The sequence below is a fragment of the Dichotomopilus funicola genome (genome assembly GCF_033296635.1).
Source record: "Dichotomopilus funicola strain CBS 141.50 unplaced genomic scaffold C8A04scaffold_25, whole genome shotgun sequence".
NCBI classification, from domain to species: domain Eukaryota; kingdom Fungi; phylum Ascomycota; class Sordariomycetes; order Sordariales; family Chaetomiaceae; genus Dichotomopilus; species Dichotomopilus funicola.
The window spans coordinates 11,257-36,894 of NW_026944046.1; the positions used below are offsets into that span (position 1 = coordinate 11,257).

Here is a 25,638-nt window from a genome sequence, read left to right on the forward strand (position 1 = left end):
AGAATCATATTCCACGGCTGTGGCAGAATGCTTTCGGACTGTGGTTAAGACCAGTTGGTGATATAATCCGTGAATTAACCCATATCTGATACTATCAACCTGTATTACCAACGGCCCCGCTTAGAACTGAGGCGTCCTACACCTGTTCATCCTACTGAAGAGGTTTCATTGACACCAGACAATCACGACTTCCATCAACAGATTCAGATAGTAACGATCCTCAGAACATGTAGCTACGTTTCCACCGTTGGTTGGAATTGCCCCTCAGTAATCGTAAAATACCAGAGTGCGTACTTCTATACTCTCCCGTGACTCCTTATCTTCCTCGGCCGGGTCTGTAAAGGCTGAGTGTGGAACGCGCCGGGCGACATCGGGGGACACGACCGAGTCGTAACATTTGATCAGAGTCACTTCGTCGGGTCTCTGGGCGTACTTGAAATACCAGCGGTGGTTCGGGTTGGGCTTCACGGCATACGTCTCACCCTTACGCTGCGGGTAGATGAGGGCGGCACCCACGAGATCGGAGTCGTCCACAGAGTGAGCATCAGCGATGGCGAGAGGGTCCTTCAGGATCGTCTTGATAGGGCGCCAAACCTGGTAATAGCGGCAGATCACGTCAGCCCTCGCTCGTCCTCACCCTCAACGCAGCTTTGGCCCTTTTGGGGGGCGGTGGAAGGGGGACGAACGTTGATGATTTGGAACCTCTTCTTGAGCAACTCCTCGGCCTCGTCAGGCAGATGGTAACGCACTCGGTCCTCAGAGGCTGCATAGGACTGGTCGATATGAACCTGGCGAACTGGGCCGCGGAGCGCCGCTTCCGGGGTCTCGGCCTTCTGCACGCGGCGGATTGTATGGTCAAAGATGAGGACGCGCGTAGCCCCGGTGCTGATCAGAAAGAACGCAACAACAGTCAGACGGAAAGCACCAGACGGGGTGCCACTCATGCCGAGGATGCGGGCAAACTTACACGTCCTTCAACAGCTGCGTGGTCTCCGCGTAATAGCGGCTCTTGATCTGCTCCTCGTCCAAAAAGTCCTTCTCCTCGCTCGCGTGGCGTACGACCTGAAACCCGTGGCTATCGAGCGTGTACTTGTCTTCATTGCCGCCGATGTCCGTGACGTCAACGTGAACGGGGACGGTGGGACGGGCTTTCAGCTGTTCGGATATCGGCCGGCTAGGAAGATTGGAATAGCAGTCAGCGTCGGTGCCTTTCGTCTTCTCACGCGGCCCAGAGGGGGGATGGAAACCCGAGGTAATTACCCAACATAGTAGGGGGTCGGCGGAGTACCGTCATTCGGGTCATCATAGTAGTTCATGACCGTGTCACGGACATGGTGCGGACCGGAAGCGGGTTGCGGAACGATGGCCGAGTCGATGGCCGAGTGGGGAGCGAAGGCGGCCTGGTTAATGACGTCTGCGGCAGCCATGTTGTTGATGGAACTAGCTGTTTTGTAGGAATGCCTCACGGTGACACGACGAGTAGGGACTAAAATTGTGTTGTTGGTTGGCAAGGGCTTTGCGATTGAGCGAAATGGGCAAGTAATGGCCGAATGCTATGTCGGCAGTATTTGTCTCCTCGAGATGGGGATATGATTCTTTTATGCCTGGGCCGTGACCCCCCTCCTCCCCATGCCCCTCCGAATACCCCCTCCGGACACAGCCAATGCTATTGCTGCGTCATGACGATGCATCGGATTCGGGATGCGCCTGGGGAGTTGTCGGGTTGGACGGCAGCGAGCACGCGCGGTCACGCCATCGCAGTCCGGTGCAACTGTGGACCGAAGGGTCCGAAAGGTCTCCGGCTGATTAAAAATCACTACTCTAGATCGGCGTTACAGAGGAACCGCTCGAAGACACCATGTTCAGATGACAAATGTCAAGTTCATATAATGAATTGGCCTAATACTTGAATCGACAGCTCCCCTTGACCCCAGAAACAATAGAGAGCGAGTGCAGGTAATATTGAGTGAGAGTTGGGTTCGGACTAACTCGCCAACGAATGCCGTCACCGGCCAGGGTAGCGTTACCTTAAGAGTCTCGTGTGTTAATTATTACTCCGTACCTATTTATGGATAGGGAAATGTAAACTCTCGGATTGCTTTTACCAGCGGGAACCCCCTCGAAATTCTGCTGGGGCCAATATTCAGAAACCAGGCAAATTGAGATGTGGTTAATCGGGTACATACCTAATTAGGTACCTAGGTAGGTAATTACACACGTCCCCCGTGAAACATCCAACTACATAACTGGGCGGCTTTGATTTCAAATCCGCTTGTTGGTTGTGCAAGTACGCGCCATCGGGCATCCTTGTACTCAACCACGCCCGGAGCTTTCCTCGTGGCCAAGCCGGGCATCGGGCTCCCTACTGGCTGTCCCTCCTCCATTGGAGATATCAACTGGAACAGGTGACTCTCGCAGATATGAACTCCGCACCGCCTCTGTCGCGACGGTGCAAAAAACAAGACGTCATTGCACATTCTCATGATTAATTAATTGGTTCCAAGTAATGTAATCAGGAGAGAGGAACAAACTCGGGGAATAGATCGGGGGATGATGTTTTCCGGCTCTTGCATCAACTGGTAATCAATTAGCGAGATGCTAATTTGGTGCTCAAATACCGAATGGCAACGTATCCAATGCTCTGCTATAATTAATAGCAAACAGGACTTACCGGACTGGGGCTTCATGAAGAGCGAGGTCTTGCTTCGATCATGTTGACCCGGGAGTGTAAGGGAGGCCGTCTTGATTATATATCAAAACGCACGCATAAACGGGCCGTGATGCGTAGCCCGTGAATCAAGCCGCAGTGTATTATAAGACACGGCTTGAATTTCCATCGAATTAATTGTATCCGGGATGCCGTGACAGGTACAAAGACAACCAGCGGAACCAGCTCCGCCCGTGAATTCGCATGACTATCTCGCCCGACCTCCACTCCATTCGGATTTATCGGAGCGTATCCTATCCTCCACGTTACAGATGCTTCTTAGATAGCCTAAGTTTCGAATGATTGATTTTGTTGGTGGAATTTGGGCTGTAGCCGCGGAGGTCAGGAGCCCTGAGGGTTTTGTCCCTAGAGCCGTCATCATCATCGGACTCGCTGTCGCCCGGACTTTCATCCCCGGCACTATCATCAGTGGTGCTGTATCCCCCGTGGTTGCCCGGCTTTTCCGCACTCGATGGTGTCTCGTCGCGAGATTCAAGGTCAGATTCATCCCGCTCACTGGCGGAGCTTGCTATTTCAGAGGTTTCGTCTTGATATCCACTCTCGGAGTCCTCACCGGCCATGGCAAGCTCGTCGGCAAGCGACATTCGACGCTTGAGGGTTGGCCTACTCTTTGATCCTCGATCGTCTACAGCTTAGTTAGCATTTTGATTCACCACAAGGAGGGATTGGCACGGCTGGGTGTAAAAGAAACTGGTGGGGGGGGGGTGGGTGGGTGGTGTGAGGGTGAATGCTCGCCTTCCTGTTTGATTCCTGGTATTGTATTTCTCCGCTCTAAGGGTTGCCGATCCAAACGTGCTGCGGCATGGGAATTTGCAACGGGCCGTGGCGTGGTGGCCGGGGACTGTGAGGCCGGGATCGTCTGGAACGACACGGAGGGCTGTCTCGATGGTGTTGCGGTTGCCTGCGCCGATGCGTAACTATTTGGCTGCTGATATGGCTGTTGTTCCCGGATAGGCGCGGCCGAGATCAGGCTTTCCCGGTTGGACAATAGGCCAGATTCTCGGCGTTGCAGCTCTAGAGCACGGAGCAAGAGACGGTTGTATCCCTCATAGAAATGCCGTTGGATCGGCTCAAAGTCTACACACAGCAAGAGGGTGGTCAGCAGAGCGCGATAAGGTCATCGGAATAGAGAGGCGCGGAACCTACCCCCACCGTGTAACTGGTTGACTTCCCGGACAACTTTGAGTTGGCCTTCGGCAAACTCGAGGGACTCGATCGCGACGCGGATAGCGGCGTGAACACGTTTCTCGGCCTGTAGAGACTTGGTAAGGTGGGATTCCGACCTTGTATGGATGTCAAGCTCAAAATGCAAGTGGCTGGTGGACGTGCTGTCCCGATATGACGGAAACCTCTCGGTATTGTCTGTCCGAGTACTGATTGGCCGTTGTCTCCGCCGCGAGGAAGGAGTTGATGGGCGAGAGTTGATTTTGGCTAACGGTAGGGTGGCCGCGGAGGGGCGATGTTGATTATTATCTGTTACGGGCGTCTGTTTCCCGTTGGTCTTTGGTGATGCGCTGCGGCTACTCTTGCTGCTAGGGACTTGGGGCGTTGCCGGCTCGGGAATGTCTTTCTCAGCGCTCGGCTCTGGCGGTAGTGATGGAGATGCCGGGCCGGCCACTGGCGCGCCGTTTTGCTCAAAGGAGTACATAGTGCCCCGAAGCGAAGTGAGCAGATGGCCGAGTGTCGGGCATAAGACCTCGCCCAACCGTTCTTGCGACTTCTCCAGGGGCAACGCTTGCTGGAGCATCCCCAGAGCAACATGAAGGCTGGAGCTCATGGTTAAGACGGCACCCAGAAGGACATCCTTGTCTGTGTCTTGGAGGGGTCGGTCGAGTGAGCCGAGCCGCTCAACGGCCAAGATTGGGCTCTCATCCAGGCTATCGCGGTGCAACACCGAACGCAACCAGCCCGGAACCAGGTCCATGCTTTAGTTCTCGGGGGTTATAGGGCCGTTTGTTGTTTTCTGGGGCCGATAGTCAGCGTTGCGTAGCCAGTGTTGTGGCCAATCAACTTGGGCATCAGTTGGTGGCACAATTCGGGCGCCCGACGTGCCTGATTAGGGGGATTAGGGGTCCTCCTACTGCGGGTTCACCAGCATCTAGCACCAGAATCGGAGAGGGGCTTGTCTGACACGGGGGCGCTCCCAAAGGGCGTGGCTTGTGAGCCGGAGTTGGGGTCGAGTCTTGTTGCTTGCTTGACAAGGAGTCCCGGAGGGGTAACTATTGAGAGGGCGTGTTCAGGGGGTCACTCATCACTGTGTGAGGTGACTGGCGGTGTGCGACAATCCCCACTGTCAAAAATGGCATGCCAACGCTGCATGCGTGGTCGACGGTGGATCGGCCCGACGCGCTAACCAGAAACATTGTCATTGGGGGATGCGCTGCGGTGCTTGGAGAAGAGGGTTTGCTTTCACCAAATCTGCCCATGGGAATGCTCGGGACCCGAGATAACGAAAAACCTGAGACTATGAAGACAGAATCGGTTTAGCGTAGCGGCCTGGCAAGCCACGAAGACAGAAAGATTTTGCCCAACATGAAAAACTAGGTCGGTAGGTAATTAACCTTAATTACCGTGCACGAATATAACGAATTACAACATCAAAAATCAGGTGGGACCTACACTCATTAATCATGCAGGGGTCTCGACACTGTTCATCTTCAAATGAGGAAACGAAGGTTGTATTGTTTGTTGATGGACTAACTTAGAATAATGTTATGCCCCCAGTTCGGCGTCAATCAAGTTGTTCTGCGTTTTGAGGGTGCGAGTTGGGCTTATGAGTTTACCACGTCCCACTCATACTCACCTTGGTGGGAGGTCACGGGGGTCTTTTGTCAGGAAGCGACGTCGGTTGGGAAGGCGCAATTTAGACGCTTGACCCCACCCACAAAAACGAACTCTGCGGAAGGGCACTGATTTTGGCACCATCTCCACCATCTCATGGCCCCGCTTGCTTCTTGGTGCCTAACTATAATTAAATATGTCGGTGGGTGCGTCGATCAATCTGGAACCATGGCCTCAGTTCCAACTCTCAACATCTGGCTCACTTTTGCCGCAACGATCCCATGACCAAGAATTGCATGGGATGATGGGACGACGATGGCCACGAAATCAATCAGCAAGCCCTGCGCCATCCTTGATTGCCCCTTTTTCTATTAATTCAATCTGACGGCCGGCGGCAGAGCTGCTGCTTATTATCAGAACCCTTGGATGGACAGGTGTTAAAAGCGGGATGTTTCATTCCCATCGATCGGTCCGGACCCCTCGCCACGTGTAGTCAGATGGATTTTACGGCATTGCGGCATCGGCCCTATCGATGGATGAGAGCGTTGGAGCATAGTTAAGGCACAGCGTGCCCAACCAGAAAACTGGGAAGGAGGAGGATTGTTACGAATTCATGAAACCATGGAGTGGCTTCCTTCCCGGGGCGGGTGTGGCACAGCGGTGCACCAGCCACGCGCGACCTGGAGTAAACCCTCTTGACAAAATGGGCTTTATGAATTAATGCCGTGTGTCGGGAGCCATCTTCAAATTCACGCCTTCTTCGCCGAATCCTCGCTGTACTTCTCACGATATTACAAGTGTGGTTGCGTCGCGGCCCGTTCGAACTGCGAAAGGCTGAAATCGTCACGAGTCCCTGGCGCTGAAGCAAGGTACATGCGCCCCGTGGACAATCCAGACCGGCCCCGTGTCTAAGGGCCTCATTTCGCCGGCTTTGCCCGGGCCACGCGCAATTATACGATCGGTCAACGGTCCTTTGGACGATGGCTCTCGCTGCCACTCGCCGATCAGGCAGGGGGAGGGGGCCTAGAGGGACACCCATATTCGCCTTGCTGGTGAATATATTATTACTGTCGGCAGCGGATGCGCAATATGATAACGACCCGAACCACGGTGTGGTCTTTCTTTACCCCACGGATGGGCAGACGTACAACACTATGGACATCCTCAACGTCGCATACACGTCGCCCTTCCCAGCCCCCAACCTTTATCTTTTTTGTGATAACGGGGACCGTCAAAGTAAGATATGACCTCCGTCCACGATACCTTCCTAGTCGGGAACCTACGATGGAAGAAAAAGAAAGCGAGGTGGAGGGCGGGAGAGGATATTGTCGTTGCTAACAGAGAGTTTCCGAGGTGATAGTCTTCCGACAACCCGCGCCGGGATACAATGTTACCGTTCCGGTGACACTCAACTTCACATCACTCACGCCCTGTTGGTTCAACCTGCGGCCGGGGACTACAGGAGGATTTGGTGCCAATAGCCCGACGTTCAATATCGTCGGCGAGGAAAGGAAAACAGGGAGTCAGGTATTCGGCCCGGCGATCTCGAGTTCCGTTGCAGCCACAACCACGACGGCGCATACCCGACCACCAACTACCACGTCCACGTCCGTGGATGGCATTGCGGATGCCGAGACATCGCCGACGACAAAGGAGTCTCCTGCAGGCTCGTTTATAGACTCGACGCCCTCTTTGTCTCCAACTGGTAGTCACGACGATGGAGGGGGGGCTGGCCTCGGATCTGCAGGCGCCGCGGGGATTGGGGCCGGGGTTGCAGGCGGGATTTTGTTAGCTGCATGCGGGGTCTTTGCCTGGTTTTGGAAGAAGAAGAGGGCGAACGCGAATGATGGTGTGGGAAGCAACACCACTACGGGAGCTGGGACTGGCAGGGGAGATAGCCAGGAAAAGTATTGGTATGACAGCAGTACCAGCACTGGTAGTGGCAGTGGCCACCTATGGCGCTGGGAGAGGAAGATACCCAGCGTTCTGGCCCGGTACGTCGACGACAAAGCTTGGCCGCAGGACAGCTACCGCCAGGGCGGTAATAGCAGCAAGCCGGTTGTGTTGGCTGAGCTTAGCTCAGTTCACCACACACCGCCGGAGATTGCATCATCCCAGATCTTAGACCCGAGGTACTTGGATGGGGTATGACTACCTAGGTAGCAAATGTGCAAACCCATAGTGTACTGTGCGCGCGTGTGAAAATCATAGGTATGCTTGTCAAGAAGCTGTGTGATCTACACCCTTGATTTGAAAAAAAGCCTGCTTTTAAGTTGCCTGAAGGTGAAACACCCCTGCAAATCGGCTAGGAGAAGAACAGGGTTATTGGCTTGAGCGAGCTACTAATATTAGATAGGTAGTCACTCGATCACGACTAGTAGGCACGACGCATGGCCAAGGAGATGCACACATACCTTTTCTCGGCGGTAAAGCTTGATCATTCCAGGGCGCAACAAGAGTGTGTGATTATGGAAATCCCCGCGCTCGGACTGGAAAGCTGAGCGTTGATCTATCGGGCTGTCGCGAGTGTGTGGCCCGGGACCTCCGGCTATTCGCTCAAACCGGATCACCACCAAGCGCATCAGGTGCATCGATTGTAACGGTGGCTGTGTGCGACCATCCATTCCAAATCTCGAATCGGGGCAAGACGGATATATTTCGGAGTCCTTTCGGGGTCGGCGTCAGCATTCAACATGCGGGAGCACGACAGCAATGCAGTCAGAGAGACTTGGGCCGTTGATTATTATCTCCCGTTTGGAACACGTGGATGTCCATGTATGTAAAGGAAATGACAGCGGCATTTGGGCTTAGGTTGCCCTCGAGACCACTCTGTGACCTCTCACGGCCCGGGACGGTCTAAAGACTTCGTAACCGCCCGGGGTACGACGGTAGATGCAGGTCGAGGCGGGGTTACTGATGACGACGACCGGGTGTTCCCGAGAAGCGCAAACCACGATACACATGATCTGACTTTCCTTCGTGTCTAGTTATTTCTCACTCAGCCTCTCCGTCCTGCCCGACCGCTGGCCAGCGACCACAGCGGTTGGTGAGACCGTCAGACAGTCAGCCGGCTAGTCCGTGAGCCTTGTCTCGGCCCATCCCGGCCCGTCGCGGCGAAGGCAATCCATCGCCGCTTGCGATTTGGGCGGTGCGTGTTGTGGCCGGATCTCTCCTCTGGTGTGAATGGCCAACCGGGAATACGGTGAAAGCCAGAAGCGCCCATTGGGTAATTCCCGCGCTTGTCAGCGAACCGGATAGCCCCCGCCACGCTGGAGGGACAAAGAGGATGAATAATTATGATGATATTTTGGGTAATTTTTCCTAACTGCCGACGTGGATTGAATAGTGTCGATGGTTGTGACAACACCCTGGCATGCGACACTGGTTGTTGCTTTCCTACCTCCGTGGGTAGACTACTGATCCTACCCGCCGGGCAGCCACTTTGCGGACTGTTAATTCGTCCGGGCTACCTAGGAGGGGCTGGAGCAGGCATGGGCGGGGGAGGGGGATTCGGGGGAAGATCTGGATGAGCGAGTTACACTCACCAATAGAGAAATGATGAGCCCCCAACATGTCGGCACGCCGGTGTGATGAAAGTCAGTGCAGCATCCCCCCCGTCCTCATCACAGGTTCGCGACCCAGTTTACACGACGTGCGCTTTGCGTACAGTTTGACCTTTCCCTACCACCCAATTCTCGTTTCCAGTACTTACATCCATGTCTTGCATCAGGACAGACCCATGGCATATGCATCCTGTGTCAAGCTGCAATCCTCCTCTCCCTTTTCCACTCGCCCGTTTTAGGAAGGACGGGAGGTTCCTTGGCGCTTTGGTGGGGAGGGGTGTTGTTGTATGGCCGACATTTGCTGAATGTCGTCTGATGTACCGCCGGAGAATGTGGTTGCGTTCGGTTCTGTGTGCGGTTTCCTTGGGGTCCTTGCGACTGCGACTCAGAACTCATTCACTGCCCTTTGGAAAAGGGTGGCAAATGGGGGGGAAGGGGGGGGGGGGGGGAACAACCCGGGTATAGCGGGGTGTTGAACTATTTAGAGACACGAGCATCATCAGCATTTCAGGTGAGTATAAGGGGCCAGGAAGGCTTTAGATATTCCCAACTACCTACCTACCATTTATCCCCTTCCTCATACGCGCTCATCAAGCTGACACCACTGTGTGTGCCGGTGTTTTGCTGCTTAAGCCCTTGGCCACCACCCCAACTTTTCGATCGGAACTGTCAGACCTTTTGCCCACCACGAGATGAAGATTGTCGACAAAGCTAAAGAGTCCCTGATCACGGACTACACCTGGAACCGAGCAGGGCGTTTTGCCAAGGCGGCAACTAGACCTAGCAACACCCGCTACGTGGTGGACTATGTATCCGAGAAGTTCCCAATCATCGGCTGGCTGCCGCGGTATCGGCCGCGGTGGCTGATCAACGACGTTGTCGCCGGCCTGACCATCGGGCTCATGCTGATCCCCCAGGGCTTGTCCTATGCCAAGATCGCGACCGTCCCGGTGCAATATGGCCTTTTGTCCAGCTGGCTTCCGGCGGCCCTGTACGCTCTGATGGGAACGACTAAGGGTAAGCTTTTGATGCCCCACATACCTCCTCCTACTTATAACTTCGGCAAGATGAGAGTAATATCTAAACATGCCATGCCATCTTCTGAACCCTAGACCTCTCCACCGGCCCTACATCGCTCATCAGTCTCTTGACGGCCGAGATCATCGAGTCCCTGAAGGGTGACCAATGGTCCCCGACGGAGATTGCGTCGGCGGTGGCCACGATGATGGGCATCTACGGCCTAGTAATCGGCCTGCTCAAGCTCGGTTTCCTGCTGGAGTTTATCTCGCTGCCCATCCTCAGCGGCTTCATCTCGGCCGTGGCCATCACCATCATGCTCAACCAAGTCGGCTCGCTGCTGGGCGAGACCGGCATTGGAGATGGCACGGCCACGCAGATTCACGACATCTTTGCGAAGCTGCCCGATGCCAACGGGTATGCGTGCGCCGTCGGCTTCACGGGCATCGCGCTGCTGGTGGCGCTCGAACAGGCCGGCAAACGCTGGGGGGCCAAGAACAAGATAGTATGGTTTGTGTCCATCACGCGAGCCTTTATCGCGCTCGTCATCTTCACGGGTGTGGGCTACGCTGTCAACAAGGGCAAGGCCGACTCGGACGACTTCCTCTTCGGCGTGACGCAGGTTAAGTTCGACGCCGACGACATGCGGACCCCCAAGGTGCCTAGTCGTGAGCTGCTCTCGCGCGTGGCCGGGCAGAGTGTGGCCGTCTTCATCGGGTCTGCAGTCGAGCACACGGCCATCGCACGCGGGTTTAGCGTCAAGAACAACTACGTGACCGACCAGAGCCAGGAGTTGACCTACTACGGCGTCATCAACATTGTCAACAGCTTCTTCCACGCTATCGGCGTCGGCGGGGCCATGTCGCGGACGGCCGTCAACTCGTCGTGCAACGTCAAGTCCCCGCTCTCGGGATTTGTCACCACAGCGGTTGTGTTGGTGTCCATCTTCAAGCTCACGGGCGCACTGTATTGGGTGCCCAAGGCGACGCTGGGGGCTATCATCATCACGGCCTGCTGGCCGCTCATCAGCCCGCCGCGCGTCTTTTACCACTACTGGCGCACGTCACTGGCCGACTTCATCTCGTCCATGATTGCCTTTTGGGTTTCGCTCTTCGTGTCGACCGAGATCGGCATCGCCAGCGCCGTCGGCTTCAACATCGTGTATGTGCTCCTTCGCCAGGTCTTTGCCCGTGTCCGCACCATCCCGGATCCACGCTCCGAGCTGGCCATCGCTCTCGATAACGCGCGCGACGTGCCCTCGCCCGCCAACCTGCCGCGCGACACCCGCGTATTCCAATGCACCGATTCGGTGTACTTCCCCAACGCCTACGCCGTCAAGACCGCCATCGTCGAGACCGTCAAGACCCACCACGCACCGGTCTACAACAGCGCCGAGAGTCCCGAGGCCGAGCGCAACTGGTCCGTCACGCGTGAGCGTCGTTTGGCCAAGCTGCGTGCCCGCGAGGGCATCTCGGACGCAGAGGCTGCGACCCTGCCGCCCATCCGACTTGTCGTGATCGACTTCCGCAGCGCGCCGCACCTTGACGCGACCACCTGCTCCCATTTCGAGAATCTTGTTGCGGAGATCCGCGCCTATGGCGGGCCCAACGTGCTCATCCGTTTCTCGGGCATGTCCGAATATGCCCGCGAGCGCTTTGTGCGGGCTGGTTGGAAAATGGCTCGCGGAGAGGATGAGGGAGACATGGAGGCAGCGACAGAGGGCGCGACAACAGCGGTACCGGAAGGCCAAGTGTTCAAGACGTACCGTACGGTTGCCAGCGCCGTGGCTGCCCCGAGGCCACAGGAGTCAGGGGACCGGGGGGAGAGCGACGAGGAGAAGATACAGGACGTTTTAACTGCGAGGCATATCGAGTAGGGTTGTTACTGTTGTTAGGTTTTCGGTTTCACAGGGGCTTCAAGGACAGAGAGAGAGAGGGGGGGGGAGAGAGAAAGGAATTGAAAGAGATGAAGTCCACTTTCCCTTTCCGCCAAGTCTGCGCCAAGGATGATCTCCAGAGCTTGGCCATCTTGGCCATATCTTGGCTACCATCCGGGTTCACCTCGCAAGTTCGCATCCGCATGGTTGGATCCGAGGAGAGAATTCGGGAAAGTCTCGGTGTGTCTATGGTGGGACATGTGGAAAATCATGGACATACTGCGGTAATCCCCCGGTTCTAGTGAGGGTTCTTAGGTAACTGCGTTTTGCTTTTCGTGACGGGTAGAAAAATGCACTACGGAATCGTCCTGTCCTTCAACGCCTCAAATTGCCGCTCTAAAATACATCCGCGCATTAGTTCTACCATATTTGACCCCGGGGTGTCGTCCGAGGCCGGGTTGGGGCATAATGGACATTCTTTCTTGCCTCTGTCGCTGACCCCAATCTAATGGCCCCTCCCTGCACCATTCGACTGCATCTTGAGCATCTCGCTCTGGTATCGCAACTTGAACCCGTTGCAGAGCGCCCGCATGTCGGGGTATTGGCTCTTCATGAGTTCGTATGCGTGCGGAATCACGCGGATCATCCAGCCAATTACCTTGGAGCTCCGTGACGCCTTGAAACAGAGGAAGAAGTATCCTGGGTGTCGTGGGTCCAGACAGAAGGCATATGTCGATCGGTTTGGGTTGGCGTCGATGTACGTCGTTAGCCATTTTTCTGGACTAGTATTAGCAACCCTTCGCGCCGAGCCACCGCCCCAGCAGAGGGCAACAGTGAGATATGTAGAAGCGCCCAAGGAAAGAAACAAAAAATACAGGCAAAGGAGGAACTCACCTAGATCAGCCTTCGATCCCTTCTGGAACTTCTCGTGCTGCATCAACTCCTCCACCTTGCGCGCCATCGCCTTGACATGGTCCACGATCAACTCGTCCAAATCCGTGTACGTGTACTTGCTGCCGACCCGCAACACCTTGCCGACGGAGAACTCATTGTCCTTTTGCAGCTCCAACACGTCGATGTGCTGGTATACCCCGTCCGCCACCTTCCACGTGATGGCTAGGTGGTCGTTGCCTTTGGACGACGGCCGGATCACCACCTCACCCGCCGGCTGTCCGCCAAGATACTCCTCTGCCTGCGTGCTGTTGAACGGGCGGAAGAGTGGGTGCTTGATAACCCTCTGCGTGCGGCCAGTGGTCTTGTCTTTCTCCCGCAGCTCTTCCCGGTCATCCTCTTCCTGCTTGTAGTCCCACTGCCCACGTCCATAGTCGTAATGCCTCCGGTACGGCCGCCGCAGTTCCTCCTCGCGCATCGACAGCTTGCAGACAAAGTCCTTGCGATTGACCTCGATCACTTTGGCTTGTGCCGTCTGCCCGACCTGCAACATGTCCTTGATCGAATGCCGGTACGATACCTCGTGAGATTCCACGCGTCCCTCGATGCCGCAGTCCAGCTTGGCGATCGCAAAGTCGTCCTTGACCAGGCGGACGTTGACCGGCACGATCATGCCCTCGCAAAGCGAGTCACGTGTTTCGCCCGTGAACATGGTAAAGATCTGATCCGCGCCTGGTACGCCAAAGTTTTTGCGCAGTTCCTCAAATGGGCCCATGAGCTCTGCCCGGATCGCTTCTAGGGTGGCCCGCTTGCGTTGCTGGTACTCGCGCTCCAGCTGCTCAGCGTACTCTTCTAGAATCAGCTCATTGACCTTCTCCTGCTCGTCCTCCTTGAACAACTTCCGCACGATGGCACCCGGCCCGTTGACGTCTGTCTCGGCCTTGACGTCCTCCTCGTCTAGACCCAAGGCATCTGCGGCAACCTTGCGGGCAAGATCGTAGTCTTCCGGGTGGATACGCGTGTTGTCGAGCGGGTCCGAGTCAGGGTCGGTGCTATCGTGCTCAATGTACAGGAAGCTGGCGCAGTTGTTCCATACACGGGGACCTAGCACAGGGATCTTGTGGCGCTCCGGATCGCCCACAAGCTCGTCGCGAGAAGTAACAACACCGCCGTTGGCATTGATGCCCTTGATGAGAAGCTGCGCCTTGCGCGGGCCCAGACCAGCCACGTAAGGGAGCAAATTCGCTGTGTAGGAATCGCCCATGGCCTCGTTGATATCCACGCCGCAAAGGTTGACAATATCCACCATTGCTGTCTCGAGGTGCTTGTACAGTTTTTCCTGCGGGAGGTACTGCTGGTAGGGATGAATAAGCAAGGACGTAATGTCCTTGCCCAGTGCCGCATACTCTTTCATGGGATTTTGCATGTACCGGGCTAGTGCGATGCAGTACCGGGTGAGTGGGTTTAAAGTCGGGTGTTCGGAGATGGCGCGTGGGCTATCCTTGTAGAGGCGGGCCACTTCATCGTTGACGATAACTACCTCGAGCAAGTCGCTACGGTATTCGTTGGTCTCTGGGTCATCGTACTCCGGTCCCATCAAGCCCTTTTCGTTGATCAGGCCCTCCACATCCTTGATCAGCCGCTGGGTGTCCGCCGAGAAGCCGGAAATACCGACGACGTCTGGATTCCTCCGGCGAACCAGCTCGGCAAAGAGGTCTCTCTGACTTTCATCCCGCGCTAGATTCACGAACTTGCCGTGTTCTAGGACCCGGCCATCTTCCTCAACCCACGTCCAAGAAACAGGATCGCGGTTGGGGTCACCCATGCCATTGGACAGTGTGAGCACACGCGGGGTGGTACCGAGAACCATGCCCTTAGGTTTGAGAGGAGCCTGGTCGAGCCGTTTGAAATACTCCTCCCGGCAAGTCTTGAGTAGCTCCTCCTGGCAGGCCGTCCGAAGCGAGTCCTTCACGCCCTTGGCAATCACCTTTTCCAGTCTTGCAAAGGAGATGTCGAGAACTTTTTGGCGCTCCGAGTTCCACGCATCAGCAAGGTCGCTGAAGTTGTCCGAGGCAAATTCGTTGTAGAGCTGCCGGCGGAATTCGCGGTCGTTCTCTAGGGTTAGATTGACTTCGACAAGTCCTTCGTCTTCCGCCTTCATCATTTTGAGGAAAATCTCGGGCCGCACGGCAAGATCCCTGATCGTGTGGTTGGCAAGGTACTTGATCTCGTAGTAGGGGTGGGCCTCGTCAATCTTGCGAAGGCCCTTCTCCGTCCGGCGACAGCTCACACAGCCCATCAGGTAGTACTGGATGCGGAAATGCTTGCGCATCCGTGGGCTCACAAAGAGTTCCTCAGCGTACATCTGACGGGCGACGTTGATCACCTGGTCGCCTGTCGAAAAGTCACTGTCTGCCAAGTGGTCGGCTAGGTCGAGAGGTAGCTTGCTATCGTCGTCCGAGGACTCCTTTTTGCCCTCCCGGAGAGCATTCTGGGCCAGACGGTCGGGCGAGATGCCGAGAGCTTTGACGAACTTATAAGCCCGCGACCTTCTGATCCGTTCGAAAACGGCTGTCTTGGCTCCCGGGCGCTTCGTCTCTTTTGAGGCGCCATTGCCCATGGCGGCAATGTCCTTGAGTTGTGAGGAGTACTGGAAGTTAAGGTAATCTTGCAGATCCTGAAGTTCCTCAAGCGTCGCGGCCAAGGGGATCATCTCTTCCAGTACGTCGTCCTGCACGTTCGCACCCTTGAGGTCCTCAACCGAGCGCTCAAGCGCGTTCCGTTTCTCGATCAAAGAGCGGAACTTGATGTCGAGCTCGAGAATCCGCCACAGATCATCCTGGGTAAGCAACTTCTCGGCATCGACAGTGTATTCGGGGGCGTCCGGGTGGTCGCGGCCGTCCTGGTTCCTAATCTTCTTAGCGTGGATGAGGTAGTCTCTGCGGTGCTGGAAGACGTAGGGGACCTCGACGCCATCGATGATGAAGAATTCGAGCACTTTGCCAATCGCCTTGTTGAATGGGCCGTGGAGATCACCCGGCAATTGCTTCTTGGGCCACATTAGATTCGTAATCCAGCGTGCCTCCTCTTTGAAGTATTCGGCCGACGTCTGTTGCTCCTTGAAAGGCTTGCGATCAAGCTGGAACCGCTCGGGCTCATCGACGATACGAATCTGGTTGTCCTCGTCGGTGAGAAGCTTCTCCTTGAGCTGAGAGGGCTCAAACACATCCTTCAGCTCGATCGTCTGCTCTTCGCGCTCTTGAGCCTCCTCATCCTCCTCTAAGTCCAGAGCCCAGCCATACTCGTCGCCATTTCCAAATATGTTCTCCATGTCGTCGAGTGCGTCCTTGTCAAGACCGGTTGCGTCGACCGCGAGACCCTTATCTCTTGGGCGGGCAACCTCCATGTCTTCTTGGCGCTGAATGCGCTCCTCGTCGTCCTCGGGGTAATCGTCTTCGATGAAATCGTCAAACTCGTCAACGTGCGCGCGGTGGCTCGGGCGTCCGTAGCCTCGGTCGTCAGCCATGTCCTCATCATCATCCGAGAAGATCTCGGCGAGGTCGGGGCGCCGTTCTTTCCCACGGTCTTCATCGCGGTGGCCGCGCTTCAAGCGCTTGAACTTTGTCTTCCATGCAGACGGTAAGCCACGGGATGCGGTCAGTGGTTAGAACGGAGGGCGACATACCTGCGCTTGGGTTTTGCGCTCCCACTCTGGATTTGCCTCGCCAATCAGGTCGAGATCTTCTTCGTCAAGCTGCTCCTCCTCTTCACGCTCGACCCGACGACGCTTTTTCTTCTTACGACGTTCGCGTGCTTCTGAATCATCCGCCTCCTCTTCCTCATCCTCATCAACGATGAAGCCTTCTCGAATCTGGGGAAAATAAATACGTGATTAGCCCGAGTTAGTTAGCAAAAACGAGTGGGTACATGGTCGTACCCTTCGGGCTTCCTCTTCGTCGTCGTCATCGTCTTCTTCCTCGCTAGAATCATCTAGGGCATTATCGCGCTCCCGCTTGCGGCGCTCGCCACCCTCTTCATCGAAAGACTCGTCATCCTCCTCGTCATTTAACTCGGCCTCCCCATCGATTAGATCGCGCATCGACGTGCTCATGATCAAAGTAACGGCGCGCGTCACGCTCCGAGTTTGCGGAGCAAGGGGAGTGGCGAGGCGAGTTATCGAATCGCGAAAAAGGATGTTCTTTTTTTGATTGGGTGATTGATGAAAAAGAAGGAGGAAATAAACCCTAGGAGGGATTTGGTCAGAGAGCCGATGGATGTCGAGCACTTGAATGGAAGGCTGCGAGGTCCAAGGTTGGAAATTTTAGAAACCCAGGGCGACTTGCTCCAACGCCGGTCGCGTTCAGCCTCGCCCGGGACTTCAATTCCGCGGGTGATCCAAGCTGGTCTGTGCTTCCCATGCTTGCATGCCTTCATGCCAAGACACGCTGTGGCTCGCTCCCCAACATCTCACTACTAACATAGTATGTACGCGTAGAGGCATCCCGTTAAATACATGTACATCGTAAGTTCGAAATATCGTTGATCTGATGATTTGCTAGAACAACACGAGATTCATTCCGATTCTATTTCCCCTTCATTTGGAATTGACCCCTTTTTCTCAGCTATAAGAGGTGATGCTAGAGACCTTGGTAGTTACAACTCGTACAGTTGACGTACGAATAGCTATAGAAGCTTCCCGGGACGTGTGATTTAGCTTTGGAGTTAACCGGTTAGTCCGCCTCTAACATTCATGGTTTCACCCCTCCTTGGTAGTGTATGTATGTACATACAAGGGTCGGTTATGTCGTTTTGCGATCTACCTAGGGCCGACATCATCGACAATTGACTGGGGTGCTGGACAGGGCAGCATCCTAAGCAAGGTACCCAGGCGTCGACTGGATGGAAACAAATCGCATTTCGTTCTTTCGTTTGGTTGGCCTATTGGGGAGCGCTCTCTGTCACCTGCCCGTCGAGGTGAAGGGGCAACTGGAAGGTTACAGCTTGAAAAGCATGGTCCAACATGGGTGGGCCGCCGCCACCAAGAGCACCCCACATCACAGAAACTCGAGTGGGAGCAGGGAGACTTTTACGCACCTCCGTCCCCCTTTGACTTTCCCCGCGAGCTCTGTCGGGCTCTTAGGTAATGACAGTGTTTCAACCAGCTGTCAGGAACGAGTTTTTGTCGCACGTTTGGTTATTTTACTCCACTTGAAAATTGGCTGCTTGGGAACGTGAACCCCGAGTTCTCCGTTAGGTGCATGGACATGCGATCTCGCCAGACCACCACCACCACCCCACACCAGAGGTGTTTCTTGTCATAAGATACCTACCTTCCGGAAACTCACTCTTTGGAAGCGATAAGTAGATGAATTTTACGAAACCATAGACTTCAAATCCTCAAATTTTAGCCCCCTAAGCATCGAGCAAACTAACAAGCGCTTGCTGAGGATTTTCAGCGGACCGACCCCTCTTGGCGCCGTCCCGTCACATTCAGACAACTCCCCCGCCCCTGGCGCTTCTTCTCAGCTTGCCACAAGTCACCCAAGTCGCCCGAAAGCCCAACCCAAGCACAACTCCTGCCCACCGAGCCCGTCGCGTCCAAATAGGAAGATGCGACCGCAACGAGCTCGATAAATAAGTATCTTATCAGATTTCAAGACGGCCCTTTGTCCGAACAAACCCCGTCTATCCATCCGCGACATCCCCATTCCTCCGAACAGGCGACTCCAAATCGACGCCCCAGTCGCCCGCCATGGCCGACCCCTTTGCGCCACGCTCCATGAAGCGTAAGAACGTCAAAGGTCTCGCTCTGAAGCAGCCCGCCCCGAAACCTCCGCCGACCGCCGAAAATGCCGTCCGCATGGGCCCCGCGAACGGAAAGACGGACGACAATGCGGCGCAGTTGGAAATTGGTATCGAGTTCAACTTGGATCTAAAGCCCGAGGACTTGGAGATTATCAAGGACCTCGGTGCTGGAAATGGGGGAACGGTCAGCAAAGTCAAGCATATTCCGACAAATACCGTCATGGCGCGAAAGGTTCGGTTCAGCCTCGTTGTGTTAAGAGCTCAAGCCTGTTTTCCCTCTAACCGCCCACTAGATCATACACGTCGAGGCCAAGAGTGAAATGCGGAAGCGGATCGTTCGAGAACTGCAAATTATGCATGGGTGTCACTCCGATTATATCGTCACATTCTACGGCGCTTTCCTTAACGAGAACAACGATGTGATTATGTGCATGGAGTATATGGATGTTGGGTAGGTAGTGTCCCAACAGGCCGCGGTTCTATCCGCGGGTTGCCGACCGCTGACTCGCTAATTTGTGAAATAGGTCTCTCGATCGCATCTCACGGGTTTTCGGTCCTGTCCGGGTGGACGTTTTGGGCAAGATTGCCGAAGCAACTCTGGGCGGTCTCACATACCTCTACACGAAACACCACATCATGCACCGCGACATCAAGCCATCAAACGTCCTGGTCAACTCCAAGGGGTCCATCAAGCTTTGCGATTTTGGAGTGTCTGGAGAGCTTATCAACTCGGTTGCGGACACGTTTGTGGGGACATCCACATACATGGCCCCTGAGAGGATCCAGGGCGAGAGGTACACCGTGAAGTCAGATGTGTGGAGCTTTGGCTTGACCATCATGGAATTGGCCATTGGCAAGTTCCCATTTGCCGCAAGTGAGCAGCTATCCGATGCAGAGAGCGCGCCGGCCGGTATTCTCGACCTCCTCCAGCAGATCGTCCATGAACCCGCGCCTCAGTTGCCGAAGAGCGATGCATTCCCCCAGATTCTTGAAGATATGATACAGAAGTGTTTGTACAAGGAGCCCGAAAGGCGCCCAACACCACAAGACCTTTTCGTAAGAACGATCCTCCTTGTTCACACTCCCACAGGCTTGCGTCGAACTCAAAGCAGGCGCTAACATAGTTTCAGGACCGGGATCTCTTCGTCCAAGCTGCTAAAAGGACACCGGTCGATCTGAGAGAGTGGGCTTGTGGCTTGATGGACCGAGACAACCGCAAGTCTCATCTGGCGCCCCAACTCTCGCCCGCGACCCAGGAGCTCCTTCGGTCCAGTGACTCCCCAACATATGCACAGCAGACCCCCACTTCATGTGAGTCCCTACCCGCTCCGATTCCATTCGCTTCTACCAGATCTTAATCAATGAGGCAGCATACCGGCAAGCAACCGACCAAGCAGGCCTGGCTGCGCAGGTGGACCGGTTGTATATCCGTGAATGGGAACATGAATGAACGATACGAGGACTACTCCCGATTGAGTGCGTGGGAAGAGACGTCGGGTCTTCCACAATCTAGAACAGCGCTGATGGTTTGCCGCGCCGATCGCAACCTGCGTCACCTTCCACCGGACTACTTCCTGCTTTGTTAATTCCAGCATTTACTGGCGTCCCTGTTTCCGCGTCTATTTTGTTTATCTGATCGTCCTCAAGCCAGGTTTCCGAGATTGTCTTGCTTGGTGCAGAATATGGCGATACCTCCTTCACAGCGAGGGGGGTACAGCCCGTTGTGATGTAGCCATATATATGGGGAGGCTGCAGGCCGGTCGAATCGTGCAAATTACGCTTTTCACAATGCAAAAGTGTCTTCTGCAGCCAGGCAGATCTTACCTGGCCCACAGTGACGTTGGAATGATACTTGCCTAGTAGGCGGACAAACCACATTTGTGTTCATCCTACATGTTTAATTGATACCATTTTCTATCAGAGCTTGCCGTTTTCAAGGATATCAATCAGCTCGTCGAGGCGTGAGATTACTAGGTCGGTGTTCTCATGCGTCACCAAATGCCGATTCACATCATTCACCAACAAGACTGTCCTGGCTCCCGCCCGACGCCCTGCGGTGATGTCGTCAATACTATCACCCACCATAATGAGCCCACTGGCATCAGCAACCTCTTCACCGACCTCCGTCTTCTGCAACCTTGGCTCGTCGGCAACATCTTGCGACCCTCCCTTCCCCTCACTCTCTCCTTCCACAAAGTAAGCCGGCACACCCGCTTCACCAGTACTCTTCCGCACCAGCCCCCAGCTGCGCGCGATATGCAGAATCCCCGCTGGATCAGGCTTTGGCGGGCGAAATTCGCGCGTGACAATCGGCCCAAACGTAGTCCCCGTCAGAAACTTGGTGAGGAGATTCTGCACGGGGGCATCGAAATTGCGCGTGCAGATGCCTTTGCGGATGTTGCGGGTGTCAAGGTAGGCCATTAACTCGACTAGGCCCGGCTGGGCGACTTGGGACACCATGGCGCGGCTCTCAATGGCGCGGATGAGGCCCATGGCGTGCTGTTGCTGCTCCGAGGTGGGGAGGGAGTAGACATGCTCGAGGATGTCGGTCGCTTTGGAGATGTCGAGGGCGCTGCGCATCTCGGCGAACATGTAGTTTTGGGGTTCACTAAGAAAGCTTAGTAAGGGGGATTTGGTCAACGGAGAGAGCGGATCACGGTGGGCGTATCTACCACTCTTCGAGTTTTAGACCATGCCTGTGTTACGCACCATAATGTGCCATCCATGTCAAACACGATGCCCTCTAACTTGCGCACCTCTGGCCGAGGGGAGAAAGGCCGGTTCAGAGGCGCAAATTTCCATGGGTAAGAAGCAGACGGCATTATGGGCCAGACTCTTCGCATCGGCACGGTGAAGAGCACGGGACGGTCTCACTGCAGGACGATGTATCACGGGCAGATTACCCAACTTGCGAATGGACGGGATTCCGGGAAGTGAAGTGGGGCTATAGTGTCGAAGGGCATCGGTAGACGTCGGGGAGTTTTGGAGAGACATCGGCTCCCGTTCGGACAGATCCCGACGGGCCGTTGTGGTGGGTGGTCAAAGACCCCGCGTTTTCCCCAGCGCCCTGGCAGGGGTTGCAACAGCGGGTGGATACTGCTGTGGGTCTCAAGCAAATCGTCGCTGCGGGAAGGGAGCGGTACCCTTGCGGCCTAAATCCGGCCACAACACCTACGAAGTGCGACGGGAGCGCGAAGCTCTCGTCATTTCAGTCCAACCGCCGCACGCAGTGCCGCAGCTTGAGACCAACCCGGGACGAACCCACCCGCTCAAAAACGTTGGGCTCATTCAGCCCTGTGCGAGATACGCGTTTGGGGACCTCGAAGCGGAATTTGGAAATGATCGAGGATTAGTTGCGCATCGCAAAGTTGAACATCTTCATTGGTTTCCCTCTCAGACATCGCAGATCATGAGAGCTCCGACTCTGTTTGGGGATGGAATCTTCTTCGACACCACCGGCAGGTCCATGGCCGCCGCAACGGCCGTCCAAGAGAAGTGTGGGTACCCCCAATCCATTGTGTTTCATCCTTTCTTTTAGCGATCTTAAGTAGCGAGAGCGACTTGCCTTCTAATAGTTGGTTCCCTCCTTAGAAGCTACGCAATGGCTCATTCATCATCCCCTCGACCGGCGAGCGGTCCCACCGCACCTTCACCCTCCGACCTTCCGGCCTTTTCTCATCGAGGCAAACCGACGCATCCGCGCCGCCGTCGACTATGGACGCATTCTCGCCGCGCCAGTCTGTGGCCGACCGAGGGCGCACGATGGCGCATAATATACGAGCAGCTGGCGTTCGCTTGCTCCACTGGCTGAACACACCCGTTGGTCACGGAATCATCAAATGTACACTCGCATATACCCTCGGTAGCTTGGCCACGTTTTGGTCGCCGCTCTCCGACTTTCTCGGCCGGCCGGACGGCAAACACGTCGTGGCGACCTTGACCGTGTACTTCCACCCCGCCCGATCGGTCGGGTCTATGATCGAGGCCGTCTTGATCGCGTTTGTGGCCGTCGCATACGCGGAGCTGGTCTCGATCTTGTCCATGTGTACGTCCGTCTTGTTCGGCGGCGTACTAGGTATGGTTGCCCTCGCGCACAGCTTGGTGCTGCTCCTATTTATCGGTGGTGCCTTTGGCTTCATGGGATGGGTCAAGCAGCGCATGAACAACCCACTCGTAAACGTCGGTAGCACCTTGGCTTCTCTCGCGATCATTGGTGTCGTGACCAAGGAGACTGCCGTGTTTACGAGCGTGTTTTCCAACCAAAAGATTTTCCAGCTCCTTAAAATGCTGCTCATGGGCATCACCATCACCACCGTCGTCAACATCACGGTTTGGAAAGCCTCTGCTGTCTCGGCCTTGCGCCAATCCATGACCAAAGCTTCGGTTTCCCTAGGCGATATGCTCTCGCTGATTACCCACGGATTTCTTAGCGGGTCCGAAGATGATGTACTGTCGCCCGATTTTGCTGCTGCATCTTCCACGTACTCCGCCGTCTACCCCCAGATGGCCAAGAACCTCCGCGAGGCCAAGTTTGAACGGTACTTTCTCGGCCACGAGAGTGTTTATCGACTTGATCGGGCCGTCGTGCGATCTATGGAGACGCTGGCCCAATCCATCGGAGGGTTGCGAAGTGCGGCCAATTCACAGTTTGCCCTCCTGAAGGAGCCCATGGTACCTTTCCTTTCTCCAACCGATCAACCCGTGACTCCGCTCTTTTCACCAACCTTCCGACGGACTATGTCCAACACGATGAAGAGTGGGAGGGATCGGCCCCCTCTGTTGTCCGCTATTGACGAGGCGTCCGAGGAGAGCCATGACGAGGAAAGGGGTGATCATACCCTGGGGCGGCGCGCATCGGATGTCACTACCACGAGCCTACCTCCATTTCGCCACCCCTCTGAGATTTTTGCCGCTTTTATCGAGTTGTTGGGGCCATCGATGAAGTCGTTGGCGTACACCTTGTCCGAAGTGCTCCGTGACCCGCCGTTTGGAGCCAGTCCCGATTATCGCATCACCATCAATGAGCATTTCCGCAAAAGTCTCACAGATGCTCTATCACTGTTCAACGAAGCCCGTGCGCACGCCCTTGAAGAACTGTACAAGACACTGGAACTGGAGCGGACGAGGTCTGAGAGCATCCAGGCCGACTTCGAGGAGGTTGCTGCCGCGTGCGGCCACTTCAGTTTCAGTTTGCAGACCTTTGGCGAGGAGATGCAAAAATACCTCGACGTGCTGGACGACCTGAAGTTTGCCGACGAGCGCCGCAAGCGCAGTTGGCACTGGCTCATGTGGTGGAGAAAGGACAGCCGTGATCCGGGGCAGAAGGCTTTGACTTTGCCGTACGACAATGAGGAGCAGGCCCGGTTAATCAAGCCGATCAAAAAGACCGCCATCCCTAGGGGCATTGCGGAGCCGTTGCTACGGCGAAGAGATACGTATAGTTGGGAAGCTGCCCCGGAAACGAAGAAGACGAAGTTAGTCGCGCGCGTGTCCCAGCGTATCTTGGGTGCGGTGAGGAAACTGGCAAGGGATGATGGTGAGCGTTATTCTAATTCCCCGTCTACCCAGCTGCTTTTTGGTGTTATCTCTGCGCCATCCGCTGTAAATAGACTTCTGCTAACTCTCGTTTAGTCCGATTCGGGTTGAAAGTGGGCGTGGGAGCGACCTTATGGGCCTCGCTCTCCTTCATCCCCCAAACCCGGGAGTTATACCGGCACTGGCGAGGTGAATGGGGCCTCTTGTCATTCATGATCGTCTGTTCCATGACCGTCGGCGCTGCCAACACGACTGGCTTGGCGAGATTTCTGGGTACTATGGTTGGTATCACGGCCGCGGCTATAAACTGGCAAATCTCCCAACAGAGTCCCTTTGCCCTCGTCCCACTCGGCTCGCTCGTCGCCTTCTGGAGTTTTTACGTCATCATCGCACGCGGCAACGCGCCCATGGGACGGATCACGCTGTTAGCATACAACGTCTCGACCCTATACGCCTACAGCCTCTCGCAGAAGGTTGACGACGACGATGACGACGAAGGTGGCGTGGACCCCATCATCAAGGAGATTCTCCTCCACCGCTTCACGGCCGTCACCGTCGGTATCCTGTACGGCCTTATTGTGTGCCGCCTTATTTGGCCGATCTCGGCTCGCAAGAAGTTCAAGCAAGGTCTGAGCATGGTGTATCTCCAGATGGGTCTGATTTGGAAGCGTGGGCCCCTCGCCATCCTCCTCCGCAGTGACTGCACGCGCTCCTACTTGCGCACCGGGGAGCAAACCGCCCTGCAAAAATATGCCGGCCGTCTTGACTCGCTGCGCACCAGCGCCGTTAGCGAGTTCGAGCTTCGCGGCCCGTTCCCCGCAGACCAGTCTCAGCGGTTGATGGCCTGCACTCACCGCCTACTCGACGCCTTTTACGGAATGTCGCTAGTTACGCAGCGGAAAGCGGTGCTGACGGACGGAGAGCGCGCGCTGCTGCAGTACACGGCTGATGAGCGAGCGATGCTGTGCGAGCGGATCTGTCATGTCTTCCAGGTGCTGGCGTCGTCGCTCATGCTAGAGTATCCACTGACAGATGCCATTCCGAGCGTGGCGCGGTCGAGGGATCGGTTGCTGGGCAAGATTTTCCAGTTCCGGAAGGAGCATCAGGTGGATGTAAGCGTTTTAGAGGGAGGGAGCAGTAGTAGTGGTGGCAACTACTTTGGAGCACCGGGGCGGCTTGGCTATGTTAACGTCCAGGAACATGATTATGCGCTGCTGTATGCTTATGCGTTGGTTACGGGGCAGGTTGCAGAGGAATTAAAGATTGTGGCGAAGGAGATTGAGGGTCTTTTTGGTGTTTTGGACGAGGGGACGTTGTTATTGCAATAACTGTCCTGCATCTCTTTTTCTCGGGTTACAAGATACAAAGCGGGAAACGGGCCGGACGGGGCGTCCTATGTTGATTCTTTGTTTGTTTTATTTTTTCCCTTGGTATACCGGAAG

The 25,638-nt window shown here is 55.5% G+C and overlaps 7 protein-coding genes across 7 annotated transcripts; 3 read left to right on the forward strand and 4 right to left on the reverse strand.

Moving 5' to 3' along the window:
* Positions 1-264: 264 nt before the first annotated feature.
* Positions 265-1,427, reverse strand: C8A04DRAFT_11585 (uncharacterized protein; the record flags this gene model as incomplete). The annotated part of the gene is made up of 4 exons (XM_062777026.1): positions 265-594; positions 687-885; positions 968-1,174; positions 1,261-1,427. 4 exons carry the CDS (start codon positions 1,425-1,427, stop codon positions 265-267), a joined length of 903 nt encoding a protein of 300 aa, XP_062637620.1.
* A 1,546-nt stretch (positions 1,428-2,973) lies between these two features.
* On the reverse strand, positions 2,974-4,652 carry C8A04DRAFT_36715 (uncharacterized protein; the record flags this gene model as incomplete). The annotated part of the gene is made up of 4 exons (XM_062783619.1): positions 2,974-3,336; positions 3,420-3,805; positions 3,875-4,159; positions 4,253-4,652. 4 exons carry the CDS (start codon positions 4,650-4,652, stop codon positions 2,974-2,976), a joined length of 1,434 nt encoding a protein of 477 aa, XP_062637621.1.
* Positions 4,653-6,868: 2,216 nt separating this feature from the next.
* Positions 6,869-11,965, forward strand: C8A04DRAFT_11582 (sulfate transporter family-domain-containing protein; the record flags this gene model as incomplete). The annotated part of the gene is made up of 6 exons (XM_062777024.1): positions 6,869-7,641; positions 8,577-8,686; positions 9,245-9,488; positions 9,538-9,680; positions 9,706-10,089; positions 10,185-11,965. Coding segments are annotated over 6 exons (3,435 nt in total), but the record flags the coding sequence as incomplete, so codon positions are not given.
* A 505-nt stretch (positions 11,966-12,470) lies between these two features.
* C8A04DRAFT_27937 (SH2 domain-containing protein) lies at positions 12,471-16,967 on the reverse strand (the record flags this gene model as incomplete). Its single annotated transcript, XM_062780464.1, has 4 exons — positions 12,471-12,742; positions 12,860-16,481; positions 16,542-16,727; positions 16,794-16,967. The coding sequence occupies 4 exons, from the start codon at positions 16,965-16,967 to the stop codon at positions 12,471-12,473; spliced, it is 4,254 nt and encodes a 1,417-aa protein (XP_062637623.1).
* Positions 16,968-18,608: 1,641 nt separating this feature from the next.
* C8A04DRAFT_11612 (kinase-like domain-containing protein) lies at positions 18,609-20,111 on the forward strand (the record flags this gene model as incomplete). The annotated part of the gene is made up of 5 exons (XM_062777034.1): positions 18,609-18,893; positions 18,955-19,112; positions 19,186-19,717; positions 19,792-19,972; positions 20,032-20,111. 5 exons carry the CDS (start codon positions 18,609-18,611, stop codon positions 20,109-20,111), a joined length of 1,236 nt encoding a protein of 411 aa, XP_062637624.1.
* Positions 20,112-20,578: 467 nt separating this feature from the next.
* On the reverse strand, positions 20,579-21,504 carry C8A04DRAFT_11592 (HAD-like domain-containing protein; the record flags this gene model as incomplete). Its single annotated transcript, XM_062777028.1, has 2 exons — positions 20,579-21,269; positions 21,371-21,504. 2 exons carry the CDS (start codon positions 21,502-21,504, stop codon positions 20,579-20,581), a joined length of 825 nt encoding a protein of 274 aa, XP_062637625.1.
* A 566-nt stretch (positions 21,505-22,070) lies between these two features.
* C8A04DRAFT_27940 (Fusaric acid resistance protein-like-domain-containing protein) lies at positions 22,071-25,524 on the forward strand (the record flags this gene model as incomplete). The annotated part of the gene is made up of 3 exons (XM_062780465.1): positions 22,071-22,178; positions 22,253-24,197; positions 24,293-25,524. 3 exons carry the CDS (start codon positions 22,071-22,073, stop codon positions 25,522-25,524), a joined length of 3,285 nt encoding a protein of 1,094 aa, XP_062637626.1.
* Between the last annotated feature and the right edge of the window lie 114 nt (positions 25,525-25,638).